Source organism: Euleptes europaea, chromosome 7 (genome assembly GCF_029931775.1).
Source record: "Euleptes europaea isolate rEulEur1 chromosome 7, rEulEur1.hap1, whole genome shotgun sequence".
In the NCBI taxonomy this organism is placed as follows: Eukaryota; Metazoa; Chordata; class Lepidosauria; order Squamata; family Sphaerodactylidae; genus Euleptes; species Euleptes europaea.
Genome location: NC_079318.1, coordinates 55760996 through 55785707, shown reverse-complemented (window position 1 = coordinate 55785707; position 24712 = coordinate 55760996). Strand labels below are relative to the sequence as shown.

Here is a 24712-nt window from a genome sequence, read left to right as displayed (position 1 = left end):
AAATCAGAGGTCTGAAGCAGGAAGGGGGAACTGGTGGAAGTTACAACTGACCTTCCATTGGTGGCAAATATATACTGTATCCAATCTTTCCCTGCTTTCAGCCATTCAATGTATACACAACATCATATAAAGGACTGAGACTCCATATGATGTCGGATAGTCATCATTACTGTTTGTCCCATCCACAATCATTTTAGTCAACAAAAAGCACTACAGTCAGGAATATATCCAAATGACATAGAGAGATTATGGCATAGTGAAACATTGATTCACTTTAATTGATTCCTGTTTACAAGCTGTCTGGTTTTCAATATATTACCTACTTTGCCATCCAAAATAGAGATACTTTGATTCAGTGATCTCTTTCAGGTACCAGGTCTCCAATGGAAACATGGAGTTCCTCTGCCTAGTTCTTTACTTTCAAATGGTGTTACCTAATATGCACTTTTCCAGAGGAGATGTGTTAAAATTCCAAATAGGTAAAGTAGCAGCACAGCTAGCATTGCAAAGTAATTATAATAAATAATGTCAGTGTGGTGCAGTGGGTAGAGAGTTGGTTTCGTTCAATGGTATACAAATCCCTGCTCAATGATAAAACTAAATAGGGGTGGGTGACTTCAGCCAGCCAACTAACTCTCAGAGAGTTATCATGACAATAAAATCAAGTCACAGTGTTTATGCTTCCCTGAGCTCATTGGAGAAAGGATAGGCAACAACTGTGATAAAAATACATGACAGAGCTTACCATCTGACAGAATCTCTACACCAACTGCCTGATAACAATTCAATTGCTTATGAGAAATGACAACCAATATTTTCCTCCTCCAATATGGAAACCCCAAGACGAACAACACAGACATCTAATTGTAGTTAATAATCCTGCCTTTCAAAATCTTCATTGAATAATTTGCTGTTAGAACTTTTTATTATCTAATTTTAAAAGTACAATCCTGGTTGATGAAGAAAAATGGCCGTTTCCCAACTTAATTCTGTTTTATTGCATTACTGGATGTTAGGCTCAATTCAAACAAGTTATTTTCCTGAGAATTAAGTGCACCATGCATTCTAACTGGAATTTTTTGCTGAAGTTTTGAGAAGCAGCTCTCACTCCTCTAAAGGCAAGGGGCTATTCCATTTCAACAGGCTGTTATAAAACGAACATCAAGAGAAACTCTGGCCACACAAGTACACTTTGGCATGAATTTCTCTGAATCACAGCCCTCGCTTCTTAATTATTTATAGAATATAGAAACTCAGAGCTACTGAATGGCCAAGTGCTGGAACATTTCCCAGTTACTTTACCATGGTTCAGGAATGCCAAGTCAGCTCCTCCCCTGCTGCCCTCCATTCCTTGTTCCTTCTTCTTTTCCCCTCCCTAGCAGAGTTAGCGTTATCTCTGCACCAAACTTAACACAACTCAGTTAGCTTGAAACCAAGGTATGAAGCTCTGGTTTAAAATGAACCATACTTAGCATGGGAGATAATTCAAACGGGATAAAAAGAAAATGGAGGTGACGGTAGGAAGGAGACAAAGGAGGAAGGATTGCGCAAATCCAAGGAGCACTCTTTATCTTTCTTAAATCAAATCACCGGCGTTTAGACACTGATCCATCTATACTCCCTTATATCACTGAGATCCAACTCAAACATATGAAAACAAATCAGGACTTCTTGTTAGCATGAATGGGTTCCTCACAAGTTATGCATGAGGGTTTCCCACTCCTTTGCTTACAGCCATATCCTGCCATTTCTCCAAGGAGCTATGTAGTATATGCCCACCTCCATTTTATCCTCTAAGTTTTGTTACTAAAAACTTGAACCCCTTCCCCAACCTATTCAACAGAAGGTGGACAAGTGGCATTACAGCTGCTGCTGCCCTGGCCCTTCACCCTCCTTCAATAAGAGAGCCACTGAATGTTTGACTCGTACTAGCTGCACCTTGCTCAGCTACAAGGACCACTAGAATGACCCCGGAGCCTGAAGTTTTCTCTCCCACCCCCACCTTAGCAGCTCTGTTTAAGAGATTGGGAAATATTATGCCTATACAGGGCATGTCAAGTCATTACATGGAGTAAAAGCCCCCCACAAAAAAAATCCGAACAAAAACTATAAATACACACAATAAAATGCCTGCTCTGCTTCACATGATTCACTGTGCAAGAATAAACACTATCCTTATTCTGCAATGTGTGTGTAAGAAAACGGTATAGTTCCAACCACAGAGAAAAGTAAAGCACATATTTGCGGCTTTGTTTATTCATTTTTAAAGAGTTCTTATGCTATCAAAAGCAACATTTATTTATTTATTTCTATTCCTTCTCAGAAAATGGAAAGAAAAAATTATGGACAAGGGGAAATCTCATTTTTAAATAACACGCTACCAAAAACCACAAAAAACAACAACAACTTGGAGGTAATGTTGCAGATTGTACCAGACTACCATGACCAACTTCATAAGCAGATCCTCCATATATTGTGGTTGCTGTAAATCAATATTTAAAATGTGAACAAGGAAGGAAGGAAGGAAACACTAAGCATGGAATTTTCCAATTAGAGCAAATACAGAAGCAACAGCTATTACGGCAAACAGTGCTTAATAGCCAACAAAAATGCAAAAAGCACACATTGGTAGTTTGAAAGGAAATAACAAGTACACAATTGCCTGAGCAGACTTCACACAACTGGATAAACAGATTTCACAATTAAATGATCAGCTCTATTACCAGAGAAGCTAACAAAATGGCTAGCAGCTTCTCTCTCTCACTGTGGGGGGTCACATCGTAGGAGGGCCAGGGAAAGAAATAATAAACCATACAGAAGCTACTAATTCTATCTGCTGTGTCACAAAATTCACATAATCTAAATGGAATGCAGGCACCAGGTCATTACTGACCCATGGGGTGACGTCACATCCCGACATTTACTGGGCAGACTGTGTTTCTAGAGTGGTTTGCCATTGCCTTTCCCAGTCATCTACATTTTACCCTCTTGGGTTGGGTACTCATTTTACCAACCTTGGAAGGATGGAAGGCTGAGTCAACCTTGAGACAGCTACCTGAACCGACTTCTGTCAGGATCAAGCTCAGTTCATGAGCAGAGCTTTTGAGTGAAGTACTGCAGCTTACCACTCTGCACCACGGGTTTTAATGGAAGTATTAACATTATTGAAATAGAAACTGGATATCTATATCCATTGTCCTCTATGTGTCTGCAGACGTCTCTAAAAAAGAACAGCAGATTGGATTTTAACCACTGTGATCAGATCCATATGAGCTGAACACAACTTTCCTATCACTCCTTTCCCAATGCAGCTGGCTGTGCTTTAAGGAATGCAGCTCGGGAGGGGGGAGGTCTGTGGAACCTTGGGGACATGGTGGGGTGCAACATTGGGGTCTGCAGTGGGAGAAGAGAGCAGAAAACTTGCAAGAGTAGAAGTACTCCAGCATGACTCTAAGTTAATTTAGGATCCATTTTAGAGAATTATCTTCCAAGAGTATTTCCTTCCTTCCTCCCTTCAGGCAATTAAAAGATGAGGACGGTTGTTTTTTTCCTTGAGGTACAGTGTCTTGCTTTAGTTGATCCCCTCAAGTTCACTACCTAGATTTCATTTTCATTGGAAAACATGGTTCAAAAGGAGAAAGGACCATGGCTCAGAGGCAGAGCATCTACTTGGCATGAAGAAGGTCCAAAATTCAAATCCCCTGGCATCTCCATGTAAAAAATTTGTAATCAGTGCTGTGAAAGACCTCTACCTAAGACCCTGGACAGTTGCTGCCCGTCTGAGAAGACACTGCTGAATTTCATGGACCAGGGGTCTGACTCAGGCAGCTCTATGTGTTCATGTGAGGAATTTAAAAAACAACCACTGCGAAACCAGTGAAACTATAGATCTAGGAACTTTGCCTAATTTGAATTACCATCAGTAGAAAAAGGTAGCATACCTGAATGAAGTATCCGGGCTGTGTAACCGTGGTCTTGGAATTTTCTTTCCTGACGTTTCGCCAGCAACTGTGGCAGGCATCTTCAGAGTAGTAACACTGAAGGACAGTGTCTTTCAGTGTCAAGGGTGTAGGAAGAGTAATATATAGTCAGAAAGAGGTTGGGTTTGAGCTGAGTATTGTCCTGCAAAAGTATTGTCCTGTAAGTATCAAGATAATGTGCTAATGAGGGTATGGTATGTTAATATGGAACCATTGTATCCTGAAGTGATCTGTTAATGTGTGTAATCCAAAGCTAATCTGTATGGCTATTGTTGAATGTTGTCTTTGTCTGGAGGTTTTTCAGGGCAGGAAGCCAAGCCTTATTCATTCTTAAACTCTCCTCTTTTCTGTTAAAGTTGTGCTGATGTTTATGAATTTCAATGGCTTCTCTGTGCAATCTGACAAAATAGTTGGTAGAATTGTCCAGTCTTTCAGTGTCTTGGAATAAGACCCTGTGTCCTGTTTGTGTCAGTCCATGTTCAGCCACTGCTGATTTCTCAGGTTGGCCAAGTCTGCAGTATCTTTCATGTTCTTTTATCCTTGTTTGTATGCTGCGTTTTGTGGTCCCGATGTAAACTTCTCCACAGCTGCAAGGTATACGATATACTCCTGCAGAGGTGAGGGGGTCTCTTTTGTCTTTTGCTGATCGTAGCATTTGTTGTATTTTCTTGGTGGGTTTAAACACTGTTTGTAGGTTATGTTTTTTCAAAAGTTTCTCCATCCTATCAGTGACTCCTTTAATAAATGGCAAGAATACCTTTCCTATGGGAGACTGTTTTTCTTGAGTTTTCTGATTTTTGTTTGGTTTAATGGCCCTTCTGATTTCATTCTTGGAGTAGCCGTTTGCTAGCAGTGCATGATTTAGATGATTAGTTTCTTCCTTGAGAAACTGTGGTTCACAGATCCGTCTTGCACGGTCCATTAATGTTTTGATTATTCCTCTTTTCTGTCGGGGGTGGTGGTTGGAGTTTTTGTGTAAGTAGCGATCTGTGTGAGTTGGTTTCCGGTAGACCTTGTGACCTAACTGAAGGTTTGATTTACGGATGACAAGGGTATCAAGAAATGGGAGTTTACCCTCAATTTCCTTTTCCATGGTAAACTGAATGTTTGGATGGATATTATTAAGATGGTTTAGAAAGTCCATTAATTTTTCTTCACCATGGCTCCAAATGGTAAATGTATCATCTACGAACCTGAACCAGACTGTAGGTTTGTAAGGTGCTGATTCTAATGCTGTCTTTTCAAAATATTCCATGTAAAAGTTTGCTATTACTGGACTGAGTGGACTTCCCATAGCTACTCCATCAATCTGTTCATAAAATTCTTGATCCCATAGGAAATAACTTGTTGTCAAACAATGGTGAAATAAGGCTGTTATATCTTCTGGAAAAATCTGGTTAATCAATGAGATTGACCACCCTCCTACAGGACCACATTGGAAAAACCACTTCTTACATCAAAGATTCAACTCACTTCATCAACAAAATCAGTCCGTTAAGACTCAATCCAAAGGATATATTAATCAGTTTTGATGTTGTATCCCTCTTTACCAAGGTTCCAGTTAAAGACACAATCTCATTGATTAACCAGATTTTTCCAGAAGATATAACAGCCTTATTTCACCATTGTTTGACAACAAGTTATTTCCTATGGGATCAAGAATTTTATGAACAGATTGATGGAGTAGCTATGGGAAGTCCACTCAGTCCAGTAATAGCAAACTTTTACATGGAATATTTTGAAAAGACAGCATTAGAATCAGCACCTTACAAACCTACAGTCTGGTTCAGGTTCGTAGATGATACATTTACCATTTGGAGCCATGGTGAAGAAAAATTAATGGACTTTCTAAACCATCTTAATAATATCCATCCAAACATTCAGTTTACCATGGAAAAGGAAATTGAGGGTAAACTCCCATTTCTTGATACCCTTGTCATCCGTAAATCAAACCTTCAGTTAGGTCACAAGGTCTACCGGAAACCAACTCACACAGATCGCTACTTACACAAAAACTCCAACCACCACCCCCGACAGAAAAGAGGAATAATCAAAACATTAATGGACCGTGCAAGACGGATCTGTGAACCACAGTTTCTCAAGGAAGAAACTAACCATCTAAATCACGCACTGCTAGCAAACGGCTACTCCAAGAATGAAATCAGAAGGGCCATTGAACCAAACAAAAATCAGAAAACTCAAGAAAAACAGTCTCCCATAGGAAAGGTATTCTTGCCATTTATTAAAGGAGTCACTGATAGGATGGAGAAACTTTTGAAAAAACATAACCTACAAACAGTGTTTAAACCCACCAAGAAAATACAACAAATGCTACGATCAGCAAAAGACAAAAGAGACCCCCTCACCTCTGCAGGAGTATATCGTATACCTTGCAGCTGTGGAGAAGTTTACATCGGGACCACAAAACGCAGCATACAAACAAGGATAAAAGAACATGAAAGATACTGCAGACTTGGCCAACCTGAGAAATCAGCAGTGGCTGAACATGGACTGACACAAACAGGACACAGGGTCTTATTCCAAGACACTGAAAGACTGGACAATTCTACCAACTATTTTGTCAGATTGCACAGAGAAGCCATTGAAATTCATAAACATCAGCACAACTTTAACAGAAAAGAGGAGAGTTTAAGAATGAATAAGGCTTGGCTTCCTGCCCTGAAAAACCTCCAGACAAAGACAACATTCAACAATAGCCATACAGATTAGCTTTGGATTACACACATTAACAGATCACTTCAGGATACAATGGTTCCATATTAACATACCATACCCTCATTAGCACATTATCTTGATACTTACAGGACAATACTTTTGCAGGACAATACTCAGCTCAAACCCAACCTCTTTCTGACTATATATTACTCTTCCTACACCCTTGACACTGAAAGACACTGTCCTTCAGTGTTACTACTCTGAAGATGCCTGCCACAGTTGCTGGCGAAACGTCAGGAAAGAAAATTCCAAGACCACGGTTACACAGCCCGGATAACCTACAAGAACCAATGAACTCTGACCGTGAAAGCCTTCGACAATATTCTGAATGAAGTAGTTTACCTGAAATCATTCCAAGCCTCGGGAGACAGGCAGATAATTTTTTTTAAAATACTCTGTCACTCTAGGTAACAGTGACTATAGTCTTGGACAGCCTTTGGAAGTTACACATAAATCTCCAGGCAGAGGATGCATAAATTCAAAAATTAGGAACTAGCACATTTTATTTGCTGCATGATGCATGAGTTCCAGAAGCATTACCTCTCAGAAGTAGAGTGCAGAAGTTTCCCTCTTTACATATTATACGGAAAGCCAATGATGGGTTGGATCCAATGATCACCTTCAGCTAAGCTGGATCCAATGACTGCCTTTTGCTCAGTTTTCCTCTGATGGAGAAAGACTTCCTCTAACAAAAAGGCTCCCTCTGTTGAAAGAAGTCTTTCTCCATCAGAGAAAAACATAGTGGTAAGCTATCAAAGTATCCAATTGTAAGAAAAGTAAACAAGACCACCATTAGGCCCACCCATTCCTCATCAATATATATTGCCTTTCATACTTTTCTTTCTTAGAAATGTTCCTAGGACCTGAATCTCTCCCTCCTTTACCTCTTCAACCAACCAGTAGCATAAATTTGTTAGCTCAGAACCTACCTGGACTGGTATTTTCACTTAACTCTCTTATTTTCTCTCTGGCTGCTTGTCTGCCCCTACTTGAGTGGAACATATTGCAGTGTGGGTGGGTGGTTGGAATATTTGGCTCTATTGCTAGAACTCTAATGTTGGCTTATTATCACTATATGCTTGATTGCCTGAGTTTGCTAATTTTCCAGAACAGCTTATGTTCTCCCCACCCCCAATAAACTTTTTTTCCAGATTTCCCTCTGGATTCTCAGTATTCCTTCCAAGCTTGTAGTGCATCTTCACTGATGTCAGAGTGAGAGGGTACTTCTTTAAGGTGGATGTAAGACCTAAGTCAACAGCTTCTTTAACGTAAGAGTGAGGAATAACAGCTTCGTCAGGCTACTCTGCTGGGAATTTGGGCTGAACAGGAAACTAGACTATATTTGCATTGGCATATGTCTAGAGTACATACATTTGCCTGGCCACACACAGTAATATGGGTAAGCTCTGTATCACCTATTAAAACATCTTTATAGTTCACAATGCACTGATCCTATACTCAGAAGTACCAAACACTAATTCAAACACGATTCACGCCAAAGCTTCTATTTTTATGTAATTGTAATTTCCAGCTGCAGCTAAAGATAAAAGGTTTTTTTCCTGAATAGAAAAGAACAATCAGGATTGTTGATCTGTTACACAGAAGTAGGCCTTGAACAGGTGGAAAAGTCTATTATCAGCATAAATTAAACAGTCAAAGCGTTTTCCATCATGGAGATGCATTAATGAAAAATATCATATGTTGAATTTCTCCGTGTTGAAAGGACAGGTGCATAGCAAGAGAGTGCTCTTGGACCCAGGCCTACTGCTGGGTAAGCAAGTGGCAGCTTTGGCCAAAAGTGCCTTTTACCAGCTTCGACTGGTTACCCAGCTGTGGTCTTTCTTGGGCAACAAAGATCTGGCCACTGTAGTGCATGCTCTGGTTATATATAGATTACTGCAATGAGCTCTAAGGGGGGGGCTGCCCTTGAAAAGTGTTCAGAAACTTCAACTTCCAACTAAGTGGACACATTGCTGCTGCCAGGATATTAATTGAAATAGGCCAAAGGGACCACTCCAGTCTTGGACTATCTACACTGATTTCCAATTTGCTTCCAGGCACATTTCAAGATGCTGGTCTTGACTTTCAAAGCCCTATGTGGTTTAGGACCAACATATCTGAAGCACCGACTAATCCCTTAAGAACCTGCCTGACCATTACAGTCATCTTTGGGTGCTCCCAACTTATGAGGTCAGGTGAGTGGCAACCCGGGAGAGGGCCTTCTCAATCATGGCACCAAAGCTCTGGAACTCTCTCCCCCAGGGAGATTTGTCTGTCCCCTCCTGTTGCTGGCTTAATAAGTTTAAGATGCGGCAGCCCTGGTAGAAAAAGGTGTCTACAACAGACACCAAATTATGTCAGAGGAGCCTTGAGAAATGTCTTCAGTTAATGAGGCAGTCAGCAGTGGGGTATGTGACAACATCAGAGAACCCCAGACACAAGATACTCAGTTCAGAGACAGAAGGCAATGTTGAAGTAAAAGAAGCTGGAAGAGGAGTATTCAGGTTAACCATATACTGAAAGAGTAGGTGAGATCATCCTTTTACTCTGTATTCATACTGGAATAATTAACTACCCCATCTAACTACCGATACTGAAGACCATTAACAAATATCAACTTACAGTGATGAGTATCTACTGCTTGGTCTGCATTAGAACGTTTGGATACTCTATTTTTTCCCCTCATGATCCATAATATTAAAGCACTGAGAGTATGACACAAGGATAGTAAACTGAAGACAGAAAGAGAAGGAATCCTGAAATCTTACTTTGGGGTGTAATAAACTATCTCAGACCATTGTTTCTTCAAACTAATCCATGCTTCTTTCCCTCCCTCGCATCCTCCATACACAGAACATATCAAGTTGTTTGCTCTCTATGATCATACACAGTCTATTCTTCCTGCATTCTGGCAGCGCCCTAATTACCCCCCTGACTGACTGGAACTAAAGCAGAATGTAGTAGTTTATCAGCAAAGGGGTGACTCACTCACTCATAAACCACTGGATACAATCTGCCCAAGTATTGAGTTCTAGCGACTAGTCAAAACAGACAATTTTGGAAATTGCACTCAGCCACGGACTGAGCTTACACCACCAGCTAAGTGGAAACCAGCACCATTGCCCCTCTATATGGCTGCCCATGCTGAATCCAAAGCTATCCTTAATATGCAAAGCTATCTTATGGACAGTCTTTCTTTACTCAATATCAGGGATAGCCAGCTGCTGTCTCCAAAGACCCCAAAACCATTTTACCAGGTCCCTAGTGTATTTCAGGATGCGCCATGGAATGGTTTTACTAAACGCACACTCACTTCCCCCATGAAACAAATGTTTTAATAAGGGCGATCATAGGAGGTTTGCTGTAAGAAAAAGAACAATGTTGTTCAAGTTTTAAGAGACAGTCCATACTTTAATGTTACATCTTTCTTTGGGATTTTGTGTGAGATTCTCTAGGTATGCTTCATAACTGGGAAGCCAAATTACTGCCTTACAGCCAAATGGAACCGCCTTTATTAAGGAGTCTGATAGCTCATGACAGGATCCGTTTTTTGGAGCAATTCGTACTTCTGGTCCACACGCTGCCATCTGGAGGCAATGTGATCACCAAAAATATAGAAGCTGGCTACCACTGCCTTGTATTTTGATTCTGAAGGATCAGAGAGATTTGAAGACATCTGCATTCAGTGTTGCTTTCTTTATGAGGAATTTACAAGTCACTGTGCCCCCATGCATTCTACTAACTTGGCCATTTTTTGTTTGTTTCTTCGCTTTTTAGAAAGCTGCTTATTGATTTGTTTCCTGAGGGAAAGAGTATATATTTAATGATCCATTCCATGCAGCAAGCTGAAGAGATGTTTTCTTAATATTAGTGAGCATGTCCTTCAGGATTTACATCAAAGCTCTTGGGAATATTTCATTGTTATATAAACATACTCTATGCAACGTTGAAAGTAAGAAAGTGCATTTCTGCATTCAAAAATGGAATTGCATCAGAGGGTCAGGAACAGATGGATCAGCTAATAATGGCAGGTGAAAGAATGTTTAATCTAGAATCATAGAGTTGGAAGGGACCACCAGGGTCATCTAGTCCAACCCCCTGCCCAATGCAGGAAATTAACAACTACCTCCCCCTCACATCCCCAGTGACCCCAACCCTCCCCCCACCATGCAGGATCCCACAATCAAAGCACTCCTGACAGATGGCCATCCGGCCTCTGCTTAAAGACCTCCAAAGACGGAGACTCCACTACCCTCCGAGGCAGTGCATTCCATATATTCAATATAAAGCATTTGTTACAAGACTGAGAAAAGTATTTTTTATAATAATAGTTCATTTGGGGGGAAATAAAACTCATTATAATAAAACTGCAGTGGGTTTTGTAGAATTAATGAAGAATGAACGAAAGAGCAGCCCAACTAGATGAGACCTGGGCCCTGTAGGACGTGGCTCAGTTCTGCAGGGCCTGTAAAACAAGATGTTCCACCAGGCCCATGGCTGAGGGCTGCAACGGTTTTACATCACCCGGCCTCCAATGCTGGACCCTTCTAGTGCTGTATCCGCTGCTGCTACCTGCTGTGTCTCTTGTGGGTTTTTGCTCACCCATAAGAGGAATTTAGACACCGTCTTCTAAGCAATCTTCGATAGTTTTAACTACTCTGGATTTTAATTATTAATGTATCATGAAATATTGTGTCTATGATTGATTTTAATGATTTGTTAGCCGCCCTGAGCCTAACCTTGGTTGGGGGAGGGTGGCATAGCAATTTATTTATTTAATTAATTAATTAGGTCATGTGGTCATGTGGTCCATCTGGACTGGCATCCTGTTTCACCAAATGGCAAACTGGGTGTCCCCAGAAAGTCTGCAAGCTGGGCAAGCTCCTGGTGTTGCTCCTCCCCCAGCAACTAGTTTTCAGAGTTATTCTGTCTCTCAAAATGAATTATTCCTATTTAAAGTCTATTCCAATATTTAATTAGAAGTTGGTGTTTCCCTTAAGAAGCATTGCCTTTTACTGTGTCAAACCACTGGTCCATGTAGCCTGTACTGCCTACTGAGCACAGAGGTGGTTCTCTGATGCCTCCATGAATGCCCAGACATATGTTCTGCCACTGAACTATGGTTCTTTCAGAAACAAAACCAGGGACAAGTTGGTACTCTCCAGCAAAATTTGCCAGGATCTTTAAGCATGAAAGATGGAAGAAATCCAGCCTCATATCCTGCCAAGACAGAATTTACTGTTTCTCACTGAACCGATGGGGGAAATGTGATTTATGAAAACAAGAGAAAATCACTTAAGACATATTTAAATAATGAAGAAGGTTGGCAGTGCAACCCTAAGCATATACCGTATATATGCAGAGGCAAATCTCATTACGTGCAGAGAGACTTGTTCCCTAGTAAGTGTGCTTAAGACTGCAGCCTTTGATTTGAAGGACCACACGTACAACAGAGCTTACAAAACTGATCTTTACAGCTTCTCCTTCCCATTGCATAACCCAACTCTACCCAAAAATGATACCTGGGGGTCAGGGAACCCTAGGCGAAAATTGGGGCATAATATGAGGATCTGCAATGGAAAGGACAGTCAGCAGTAACACCCGCCAACTGAACTTACGGAAGCGCTCTTCCGTTTGCGAAAGAAAGATTTGGGATCTAACACAAAATGTCTAAAGATTATCTAGCCAAAGTTAAGAAGATTTAAGCCTTATTAGTTTCAGTGGAAGTGTTAACACATGCTTAACTCACTGACATGAAATAGCAGTTACAATTGTCTGGAACATGTATAATCATGACACTGTTAATCATAACAATGTTATCCTTACCGTGCTACTACTAAAAACTGGTCAATCTGATGATCAGTGAGATGGGTATCAGGGTCCCATACTTTTACTTCAAGCTTTGCCTGTTCCCGGTCATCTGTTTGTCCTGTCAGAAAAATAGATTAGATAAAACACTATTAATTGCAATAGTGCTCTTTCCACATCTCATATCATATTTAAATTAGTCTTGTATTAAATATACAAGGGTCAATTCAATTCAATTACACCATTAAAATTTGCTATGCAATCAGAAGGTAATCTATGCATATATGGAAACAAAACATGGAATGTTAAATAGCTTTTCCTCTAAAACTGGTTTCATTGTGGCTTTTCAAAAAACCGTTCCCCTGCTCTTAATTTGCTGAATTTAGAGATCAATGAAGCCACTAAGTTCTACTCCAGAATTAGTTAACGGCAAGTAAAATGTCTGTCTGGACTCAGCCATCAAGTCAATTTCTGATTTATGGCGACCCTATGAATTAATGACTTCCAAAACATTCTATCATTAACAGCATTGACCAAGTCCTGCAGACTGAGGGCCGTGGCTTCCTTTATACAGTCAATCCATCTCATGTTGAGTCTTCCTCTTTTCCGGACACCTTCAACTTTTCCTAGCATTATTTTCTTTTCCAGTGACTCTTGTCTTCTCAAAATGTGACCAAATAGCCTCAGTTTAGTCGTTTTAGCTTCAAGGGAGAGTTCAGGCTTGATTTGATCCAGAACCCACTGATTTGTCTTTTTGGTGATATATGGTATCCACAAAACTCTCCTCCAACACCACAATTCAAAGGAAACTACTTTCTTTCTGTCAGCTTTCTTCATCGTCCAACTTTCACACCCATGTACAGTAATGGTGAATACTACGGCATGAATTAACTTGATCTTGGTCACCAGCAACACATCCTTACACTCCTTCATGCTGTGTGGAGGTCCAAGCCTGCAGGCAGCAGGGATCGGAAGGTAGGGCTCCAGCCCAGCGTGTAGATCACCCTTCCCCACCACACCTGAAGTCGGGGGCTGCTGGGGAGGACAATGTATGCGCTGGGCTCCATCCCAGTGCTTGGATCATTCTTTCCCACTGCTCCGAAGCCACCCCTCACTCCTGATCTGGGCTGGCGAGCCCGCTGTGGGCTCTCCAGCTAAGACAGCCAACCCCTGCTCCTGATCTGAGATGGTGAGCCTGCTACGGGCTCAACAGCAGAGGCAGACACCCCCTCAGACCTGATTTGGGATGGCGGGCCCACTGAGGGCTGATACACATGGCCCAGCCAGACCAAATGACATTTATGTCATATCCGGTCCTCATAACAAATGAGTTCAACACCCCTGGGCCAGTGTCAATTCAAACCTACCTAGTGACACTGCCTCCTCTATCAACTCTTCAAAGCAAGGAGGCCACCTCCTTCAAGACAGCTGGGCTCTACCCTGAAACCACAGGCCTCTCCTTGTTTCCTCTGCAGAAATTAGTTTCTTCCATCATCTGCCTTGTTCTCTCCTTTGGCTGCTCAAAGGCACTTTTGAAGTCCCACTCCCTGCAGCCGCTGCATCCCAACCCAACTCTCAAGAGACTCTTGAGGTTGGGAAAGGGCTTTGTTGATGCTGGAGAATGACCAAGGTGCCACCAGTTAAAATGAAGGAGAGGAGGAGGATGTCAGTGGTGCTTGGTCCCCACTGAGGAGGAGAGTTTGTTTTTCTATGCCGACTTTCTCTATCACTTAAGGAAGAATCGAACTGGCTTACAATCACCTTCCATTTCCCTCCCCACAACAGACACCCTGTGAGGTAGGTGGGGCTGAGAGAGTGTGACTAGCCCAAGGTCACCCAGCTAGCTTCGTGTGTAGGAGTGGGGAAACAAATCCAGTTCACCAGATTAGCCTCCGCCGCTCAAGCGGAGTGGGGAATCAAACCGGTTCTCCAGGTCAGAGTCCACAGTTCCAAACCACCCCTCTTAACAACTATACCGCACTGGCTGGGTATAAGTGAAGTAAATAAACAAACCAGTAAATTGTCCATGCAACCTACAGACACTTTTGCCAATGACAAAGGCAACTTTTTCTGTCCTGCTATGTTCTCTGATCTAACAGATTTTACAAGTTTTTGAAGTGCTACCATAACATTTCATAGCATTACCACAAATGGGCAAGGTATTGCAGGGAATGAAGTCTATTCTATCCCCTTCAGGTCTCTGAACAACTGTGACCTATGACCATGAAACTGCATTCAAGTTGTCCGTGCTTCTACACCAGTCATAACAATCCTTAAAATATACTTAGAAGAGAGAATCCAATTAAATTGCTTACAGATGCGTACTTCTTAATCATTCAACTTATAAACTGCTTTCAATAGGGACCTTTAAAACCTTTCCTTGACTGCACCAACATCAGACTTGGAACAAAAAGCAATTAGCCCCTGATGTGCAGTTCATGAATCTATATCTTCATTTCTGTGGCTAGACTGCTTGTCTCCCATCTTTATCTCTGTTACAGAAAAACATTGAAAAAGCAACTTTAATCTCTGGTGTCTCTCAACTGCATGGCTAGAAACGGGAGATGATACACAAAGTCTCCAACCTTCACTTATCCAGCTTGAGCTGATGAATAAATTCACTTAATAACAGAAGTTCCAACTTCTCCTTAAAATTATCTTTTTTTAAAATAAAATTATTTCATTAACATTGTTGACACTGCTCACAGTTTCTTCCCAAAGCATGCACAACGTGATTGCTTGCTTGAAGCAGATACCAATACACATATAAAATACAGAGTTCCAATGAGTAAGATACATCATAGATGGACAACAATAAGCCTTTGGCCCAGATCTGGACATTATTTATTTAGTTATATTTATTAACATTTGCACCCCACCTCCCCCCTAAATAGAGGCTCAAGGCATACATCATCTGGCCTCCAATGTTCCTGCCAAATTTTAATAAGATATAGTAAACATTACCATTTCACTTATTAAACAAAGGAAAGAAAAACATTTTGAAGTTTTGAGAAACAGAAGATACACTTTAATGTAATATCTCATTAAATGTAATATCTCATTAAATATTTTATATGAAATTTACCAATGTACATATTTGTATATAATGCTGCTTAACTGATGAAATGCAAAACAATGTTAAACCCACATGAAAATGCACGTAGATATAAATTATATAGAGACTTCCTTCCTAGATTTCATTACTTACTGCTCTGATTTCCCTTCCCACTACTACTAGGACATTTAAATGCAAATAGGTAGCCTATCATTCTTGATGTAACAAACAGTAGCTTCAGCAACTGGCATATTCCTAAGCATCTGCAATGGCTAAGACTGAGGCAATTGTAGAATCAAGTGGTATAACGGTTTTCTCAAGTGTCAGTGCATAACTTGTGTTTTGTTCTTGACAACCCACACATAATGAATGACATTTGAATGACAACCCACACATAACTTGTGAAGTTGTCCATTTTTATCAAGAGGCAAAAGCTTCCAAGGGTCACAGTACTGAACTAGACAGCTCTTGTGTTCAGTCCATTATAGCTATATGTGAAAGCAGAATAGGAAAATAAAATAAAATGTATCCTAGTAACAAATTGATGTAAGAAACCACAAGTGCAGAAAAACATAATAACATAATATGGGGGGCAGGTACACACACATGCACTTTCTCTCTTGGCCCCGAGCTTATAGTCTTGCTCATTAAATGCAACACAATATTATCATTTCAACGAGCTCAAAATGGCTTTCCCCCCAAGCCATTAATTGTTCAGCCTCAGGTGTCCATGAGCTCAGACATCGTCTAGATTATGATTATTCTTCAAACCAGGGCAGAATGAATTCTGCCACTGTTTTTTATGCCAGCTTTTTAGTACCACAGATACTGTTTTCAGGAAGAACTGGACAGGAAGCAAATAAGTACTTGTATACTTATGGAACACAAGGACCATTAACAATTTGAGATATGCAGATAACAACATATTACAGGTTGAGTATCCCTTATCTGGACATTCAAAATACAGAAAGATCCGAAATACGAACATTTTGAGCCGACATGCAGGCATTACTCATAGGCCCTCAGTGGTGTGCCAAGCTACTTTCTGATTGCTCAATGTACACAAAATTATTAAACATATTGTTTAAAATTACATTCAGGCTATGTGTATAAAGTGTACATCAATCATATATAAAACATAAATGAATTTTGTGTTTAGACTTGGGTCCCATCCAAGATATCATCATATATATGCAATTATTCAAAAATACAGAAAGATCCGAAATATGAAACACTTCTGGTCCCAAGCACTTCAGATAAGGGATTCTCAACCTGTACTGGCAGAAAACAGTGAAGACTTGGAGCAACTACTGATGAAGGTTAACACAGAAAGTGCCAAAGCAGGATTACAGCTGAACATCAAGAAGACAAAAGTAATAACTATTACTATACAACTTTAAGGTTGATGATGAAGCAATTGTTCAAGATTTTCTGATCTTTGGCTCCATCATCAACCAAAAGGAGGACTGCAACCAAAAAATCAGAAGGAGACTGAGACAAGGAAGGGCAGCCATGAAGGAATGTAAGGATGTGTTGCTGGCAACCAAGAACAAGTTAATTCATGCCATAGTATTCCCCATTACTATGTATGGGTGTAAAAGTTGGACAATGAAGAAAGCTGCCATGAAGAAAGTCAATTGGTTTGAAATGTGGTGTTGGGGGAGAGTTTTCCAGATACCGTGGACCACCAAAAAGACAAATCAGTGGGTTCTGGATCAAATCAAGCCTGAACTCTCCCCAGAAGCTAAAATGACTAAACTAGGGCTATCATACTTTTGTCACGTTAAGAGAAGAAAGAGTCACTGGAAAAGGCAATAATGCTAGGAAAAGTTGAAGGCATCAGGAAAAGAGGAACACCCAACATGAGATGGATTGTGAACTTAACAAGATCATGAGAGGGAGGGCAGGAAGGGTTGCATTGGTATTTGGCTCTTGTGGCCCTTTCTTACATGCCCAAGGAAATGCCGATCACCACTTTGGGGTCAGGAAGCAATTTTCCTCCAGGCCAGATTGGCCAGGGATCTTGGAGGGTTTTTTTTGGGGGGGGCATCTTCTGGGCATGGAGTAGGGGTCATTAGGTGTGTGGGGGGGTGGTAACTGAATTTCCTGCATTGTGCAGATGGTTGGACTAGATGACCCTGGAGATCCCCTCCAACTCTATATTTTTAAGTTCTATGACTCAATAAAGGCAGCCACGGCCCTCAGTTTGCAAGACCTGAGCAAGGCTGTTAATGATAGGACGTTTGGAGTCATTAATTCATAGGGACGCCACTAGTCGGAAGTGACTTGACAGCACTTAACACACATATACTTGTGGCATGTTGAATGCATCTTCCTGAATCATTTTGCACAGTAAGCATCTTTCCACAGTGCATTTTCTCTCTGAATTTTGTGTCAGGGTTATACTACCCTTTGCCTTAATATGGTAATATCTATGTTTAAATATGTTTTACATAGACAGCATGCCCAAATAATCATGTTAAATTTTATTGTGGGGGGTCAGAGCTGGATAAACCAATCCAAACATATGGACTACTTGGCAAACACAGATAGCACTGGTGGCCGATGACATTATTTGTCCTATACTGTATGATTACTGTATGATTTCCCCCCTCTTTTTGTGCTCTGTAATCCGCCTTGAGTCTCTGTGAGAAAGGTGAAATAAGCTCAATAAATAAAATTCAAACATGCAACCCCCACCCAAAATCTTATGTCAAACAATCCTAAGAGGACAATAAGCCTGCATCTCCTACAGTGCCACTGTAAGCAGAGTGACGTCCTTCTAAGTCAAATGGAATCTTAAAAGGCCACAACTCTTCTGAGGAGGGCACTGCTAAGGATCCAGGACTACACAGGACTCCTCTGTTTGCTACGTACAGTCAACAAAAGAGAAACAAAGGCTGGGAGGGGGTGTATAACCAACAAATTAGTGTCTAGCAGAGACATGAGTTGGATAAAGAAAGCAGAAACAGGCATAGGAAAATATGTTCTATCTGTTACTAGACAGGAATAAGAGAAGATAAACAAAGGCTAGAAGAGGGGTGTGGGAGTGGAGAGAAGAATGTACGAAGGAACTATGGGAAGCTTGGATCAGATAAGTGAAAGATCACAGAAATGCTGCAAGCTCAATTTCCCCCCTCCGCCTCAGCTATTCTGGACCATCCGGCTAGGACAATTTATGAGACAAGATTACTCAACCAGAACAGAAGCCTAGATTCCTTCGCCAGAGCAGCAGCCATCCTTAAAAAACAGCATATTGAACAACTCTTCCAATTAGTCTTATAAAACTCCATAGCTCATGAACATTTTAATAGTTAAGTCTCCAAAGAAGTACTATAAGCACCATTAAAAAAAAACCTTTTGTAAAACTTTTTCTGAGCCCCGTGGCGCAGAGTGGTAAGTTGCAGTCCTGAAGTCAAAGCTCTGCTCACAACCTGAGTTCAATCCCGAGGGAAGTCGGTTTTAGGTAGCCAGCTCAAGGCTGACTCAGCCTTCTATCCTTCTGAGGTCGATAAAATCAGTACTGGGGAAGGCAATGGCAAACCACCCTATAAACATAATCGGCCTAGTAAACATCCGGATGTGAAATCACCCCATGGGTCAGTAATGACCTGGTGCTTGCACAGGGGACTATCTTTAGCTTTTAAAATTTTCAATTGCCAACTGACTAGCAGATGGCAATTGACAGCCTATATACAGCAATGGTTTGGGTTTAATCAACAGTCTGCCCCCTTTGTTACCTTTTGTGGTATCAAGGCAAAGGAATTAAGAAAATGGACATGAAACGCATCCAGGCCTTATACTTTAAAAATGTCTCATGTGAAACAGCTGCTCAACCATTTTATGAAAATGTTTTTAGAACTCCAATGAAAGCCTTCATGTTCTCTTTAAGTATTCTTACCATGTATTCATTTTTCAAAAACACACATAATGGGGAGCAATGGGTCTCACACTATAAATCCTATGAGATGTTAAGATGAAATAAAAAATTTATGGTATTTTAAAGGCCTGTTAAATCAGAGAGATAAGCAAGCAGTTATTTTCACAATGTTCCAGGACTGGCAACTCTTTTGTAGCAATCCTCCCATCAAATGGACAGGATATCACTGTTGCCAGTGTTGTTTTTTTTTTAAAAAAGAGCATTTTCTGAAGTTACTTTTTTATAACCCCTAATAACCAAATATAGAGCAGCTCCCAAATAATAATACAAGTGATCTGCAAAATGGAAGACCATCTCTACACCACCCCCTTTAATGATATCCAAGCTTCTTGTCCCTTCATCCAAGCCACTACTGCCATTTCTATAAACAAAGGGCAGATGGTTTCCAGGCCTACTTCTTTGCTGGAACCCACTTGTGTCTGATGCAAGCAATGTTCTAAGAATGAAGTGACTTCTAGTCGTAGGGTACATTCTCAGATGGTGCAATGGCTGATACAGCTTCCAAAATAAATTGATTCTGCACAGAGGATTCTGGAGTACTCCACTGTGAGCTCTTTGTCTGCACGGGATGCATATGGCCCCAAGAGTGGTGGCTGAACCTTAACTGGTTCCACATCTTGCTCATCCCACCCTGGCAATTTACTCCCCTTCAGTTTCTTGAATGCAATGAACTTAGAAAAATATAGCAAGAAAGAGGGCTACAACCGCCCTCCCCAAATCCATCACACTTTGACAGCTATTAAGCTAGTGTAAATAAACTCAGCATAACCATAATGGAGGTGGAGAACTCTGTGCTCACAACTGGTGATATGAGTGTCTGGATGCCCATTACACAGCTATACATCACTGAATAATCGATTTAGCTCACTGCAATACTCCACTCTCTCAGTTCTATCTACAGTCCTTGTGTAGATACACTTAATGATCAGATGAAGCTTATCTCCACTGACAGATACCAAAAATCAAGCGAATAGACTTTGTAATACATCTGTTTGATATTACACATTAGAGCATGCACATGATAACCACAGTTTGTGATGGTGGAAAGTGCCATCAAGTCACAGCTGACTTATGGTGACTCCGTATGGTTTTCAAGGCAAGAGAAGTTTGGAGGTGGTTTGCCATTGCCAGCCTCCGTGTGGGTTGAGAGAGTTCTGAGAGAACGGTGACTGGCCCAAGGCCACCCAGCAGGCTTCATGTGGAGGAGTGGGGAATTAAACCCGGTTCTCCAGATTAGAGTCCGCCACCCTTAACCACTATACCACAGTTCGCACACAGACATCAAACTGTTTTCAGCAGAGAATATTGAATTAGACCATTTAAACCAGCAACTCAGCTCATAACTATAAAACATTTACCTTCTGTAAGCATATCTGGTACATCTGCTTGATACCTGGGTCCTACTCGGATTTCTCCTTTGTCAGCTAGGAGCGTTTTCAGTGAAGGATCATATACCAGTGAATAGAAGAAAGTATCCTAAAATAAGCAAAAAGCATATGTTCTTCCAATGTGCAGGTAAAATAGACTAGATTTTTCTACCTTCTAACATGCATACAGAAAAATAACCAATTACTGTCTTTTCTGGAGAGAGTTTCTCTCTCCCATAAACAGTAGATTAGTAGTTTGGGGATGCTGCTGGATACCAGCCTACAAATGGAGGCTTGGGTCTCCTCCATGGCAGGTGGTGGCATGTATCCTACTATTCTGCTCAGCAGAGTATAAAAGACAGCAGCTAGGTCGCTGTAGATGTTGAATACAGGGATCGTATCAGCTCTGTACTGGAAGATCGGTACTAGCTGCCTGTTTCCTGGCACAATTAAAAGTACTGGGGCTTATTTTATGTAGATTGAGATGGTTTTTTATTGCTGGTTTGGCTAGTTTTACTGGGTTATCTCGAAATGGCTTGACTGTATACTACCTGCCTGGCCTTGTCTCACACTGTCCTTTTCACCAGTTAAGATCTTCATCTCAAGCCTTTCTCTCTGTACTCATCTCCACAGGAACAAGGTAGGTGGCGGTTAGATTCATGTACGTGGCTGCAGACAGCTATTCTGTGAATTTAGTGCTATTGAGGGGGTATTATTGGCCCTATTTATTGAATTGATTTGGGTTATTTTTAAAGTATATTTAAATTATGCTTTTAATGTTTTATTGTTTTTTTATTATATTCTGGATTATGTAAACTACCCTGAGCCCAGGACCCTGACTAGAACAATAACAGCTGGCTGGATACACAAGAGAAGCATGTAGCCCATCCATTAAAATTAATGCCTTCTTCTCTACAGTGTGTGCCAAGAAAGGCAGAAGCAGGCGGAGAATGCTACTGAACTTTAGGCCAGAGATTCTCAAATTGTGGGCTGGGACTACAAAGTGGCTTGTAGTTCTCTTGCAGGTGGGTTTGTGAGACCAGGAAAGAGGGAGAGTCAGCTAGGCAAGGATGCTTTGGGAGTCTCAATGGCAAATATGGATGTGCACATCACTGATATGTGAAACAGCCCATCTACAGCCTGCTGCCCAATGAATATGTTTATGAATGGTAAACATGGAACATGTTCCAGCGACTCACACGTAGAGACAAAGAGACCTATTACAATAACCAGTGTAAAGAAATAGAAGAGAACAACAAAAAAGGAAGAACAAGAGATCTGTTCCACAAGATCCAAGAAATCAAAAGGAAATTTAAAGCATGGTTAGGCATGCTGAAATATCAGCATGGAAATACATTAACTGAACAGGACAAAATAAAGAAAAGGTGGGAACAATACACTGAAGAACTATACAGAAGAAATGAAAGGATAAAAGATTCTTTCCAAGAAGAATCTTTTGAAGAAGAACCTACAGTTTTAGAAAGTGAAGTGAAAGCTGCATTGAGAGCAATCGGGAGAAACAAATCACCAGGAGCTGATGGGATATCAATAGAGCTATTCCAAGCCACAGAAACCGAGTCCATCAAAATCTAGAATATGCCAACAGATATGGAAAACAAAACAATGGGCCACAGACTGGAAACGATCCATTTACATTCCAATTCCCAAGAAAGGAGACATCAAAGACTGCAGCAATTAATTTCTCATGCAAGTAAAGTGATGCTCAAAATCTTACAGCAAAGGCTGTTACCATATATGGAACGAGAAATTCCTGATGTTCAAGCTGGTTTCAGAAAAGGAAGAGGCCCTAGAGATCATATTGCAAATATACGCTGGTTACTGGAGCATACGAGAGAATTACAGAAGAAAATCAGCTTGTGCTTCATAGATTACAGCAAAGCTTTTGACTGTGTGGATCATGAAAAGCTATGGCTGGTTTTAAAGGAAATGGGTGTGCCACTACATCTGATCGTTTTGATACACAACCTGTACTCTGGACAAGAGGCCACAGTTAGAACAGAATATGAAGAAACGGAATGGTTTCCAATTGGCAAAGGTGTCAGACAAGGATGTATTTTATCTCCCTATCTCTTCAATCTATATGCAGAACATATAATTAGGAAAACTGGATTAGATTTAGATGAAGGTGGAGTGAAAATTGGAGGGAGGAACATTAATAATTTGAGATATGCCGATGACACTACATTATTGGCAGAAAATAGTGAAGATTTGAAACGACTACTGCTGAAAGTTAAAAGAGAAAGTGCCAAAGCAGGACTACAGCTGAACATCAAGAAAACAAAAGTAATGACTTCAGGAGAATTACACAACTTTAAGGTTGACAATGAGAAAATTGAAATTGTTCAAGACTTTCTATTCCTTGGCTCCACCATCAACCAAAAGGGAGACTGCAGCCAAGAAATCAGAAGGAGATTGAGACTGGGAAGGGCAGCCATGAAGGAGCTAGAAAAGATTTTGAAGTGTAAGGATGTGTCACTGGCCACCAAGACTAGATTAATTCATGCCATCGTATTCCCTATTACTATGTATGGGTGTGAAAGCTGGACAGTGAAGAAAGCTGATAGGAAGAAAATAGATTCCTTTGAAATGTAGTGTTGGAGGAGAGTGTTACGGATTTCGTGGACTGCCAAAAAAACAAATCAGTGGGTTATAGATCAAATCAAGCCTGAACTGACCCTAGAAGCTAAAATGACTAAACTGAGGCTATTGTATTTTGGTCACGTCATGAGACGAAAAGAGTCACTGGAAAAGACAGTCATGCTAGGAAAAGTTGAGGGCAGCAGGAAAAGAGGAAGACCCAACAAGAGATGGATTAACTCAATAAAGGAAGCCACAGCCTTCAATTTGCAAGATCTGAGCAAGGCTGTCAAAGATAGGACATTTTGGAGGACTTTCATTCATAGGGTCGCCATGAGTCGGAAGCGACTTGATGACACTTAACACACACACACACACACAAACATGGAAAATAAATTATAAGCTTGTTCTGTGTTAACTGATGTGAGATTCCACTGTTTGATGTCAGAGAGGGGGAAAGCAGTATGTATTTACTTTGCAAGCAGGTACTGAAAATTTCAGTGAGTTTAGGAGTCCCACTTTAGAAGGCTTGAGAACCACTGCTTATGCCAACCTCCTTGACTACACTCAGCTGTGTTCACGGAGGGTGGGAAAATTGCACATGGTTCATCATTGACTATATTCAGGTAACTTGCATATTTTGCTATATAAGTCCAGGGAACAAAACAAATTTGCAAGAAGGATTTTGTGGTTTGGAAAGACTAATAACACTTCCATCAACTAACATCATGTACTCATACAACACTTACAGCCCAACTGACTTTTTGCTATCTACTGGTGTTTGCAGCAGATTTAGCAAATCAATTTACTGGCATATGGGGACATGGCAACTTTAGTGATTGCATACAGTGGCAGAGATTAGGCAAGCATTTTATTCTCCCAGTTTCAGAGGCAAGAGGGCAGAATTCCTGCGCTAGTCCTTGGTGATTTAATTCCTCCCAGTAAGAATCAGCTACTGCTCGAATCCAGAGATGCATCACTTCAAAACGTATCTCTGAATTGCTGCCCAGTGGCAGAAGCATCAGGCAGAAACATCAGTTTGAACCCATCAGCTATAAAGAACCTTTCTATTCTCATCTGCAAGATTTTGGCTGAAAAGCAAATTAATGGTTTCATAGCATCAATAATTAATACTAAACTATCATATCACACAACCATCACAAGTGCTCAAAACATTTTCCACTTTATCTACTAATAATGCATACCATCAGGGTGGAGTTGATTTAAA

General features: G+C 40.8%; 1 protein-coding gene across 4 annotated transcripts in view; it reads right to left on the bottom strand.

Moving 5' to 3' along the window:
* Positions 1-24712, bottom strand: part of MTA3 (metastasis associated 1 family member 3) — a 162099-nt gene that overhangs the window by 87862 nt on the left and 49525 nt on the right. For all 4 annotated transcript variants that reach the window (XM_056853108.1, XM_056853109.1, XM_056853111.1 and 1 more), the window contains exons 6-7: positions 20878-20995; positions 12543-12645 (exon numbers count right to left, since the gene is read on the bottom strand). In XM_056853108.1, coding sequence (XP_056709086.1) covers positions 12543-12645; positions 20878-20995 — 221 coding nt within the window. The remainder of the gene's footprint in view (positions 1-12542; positions 12646-20877; positions 20996-24712) is intronic.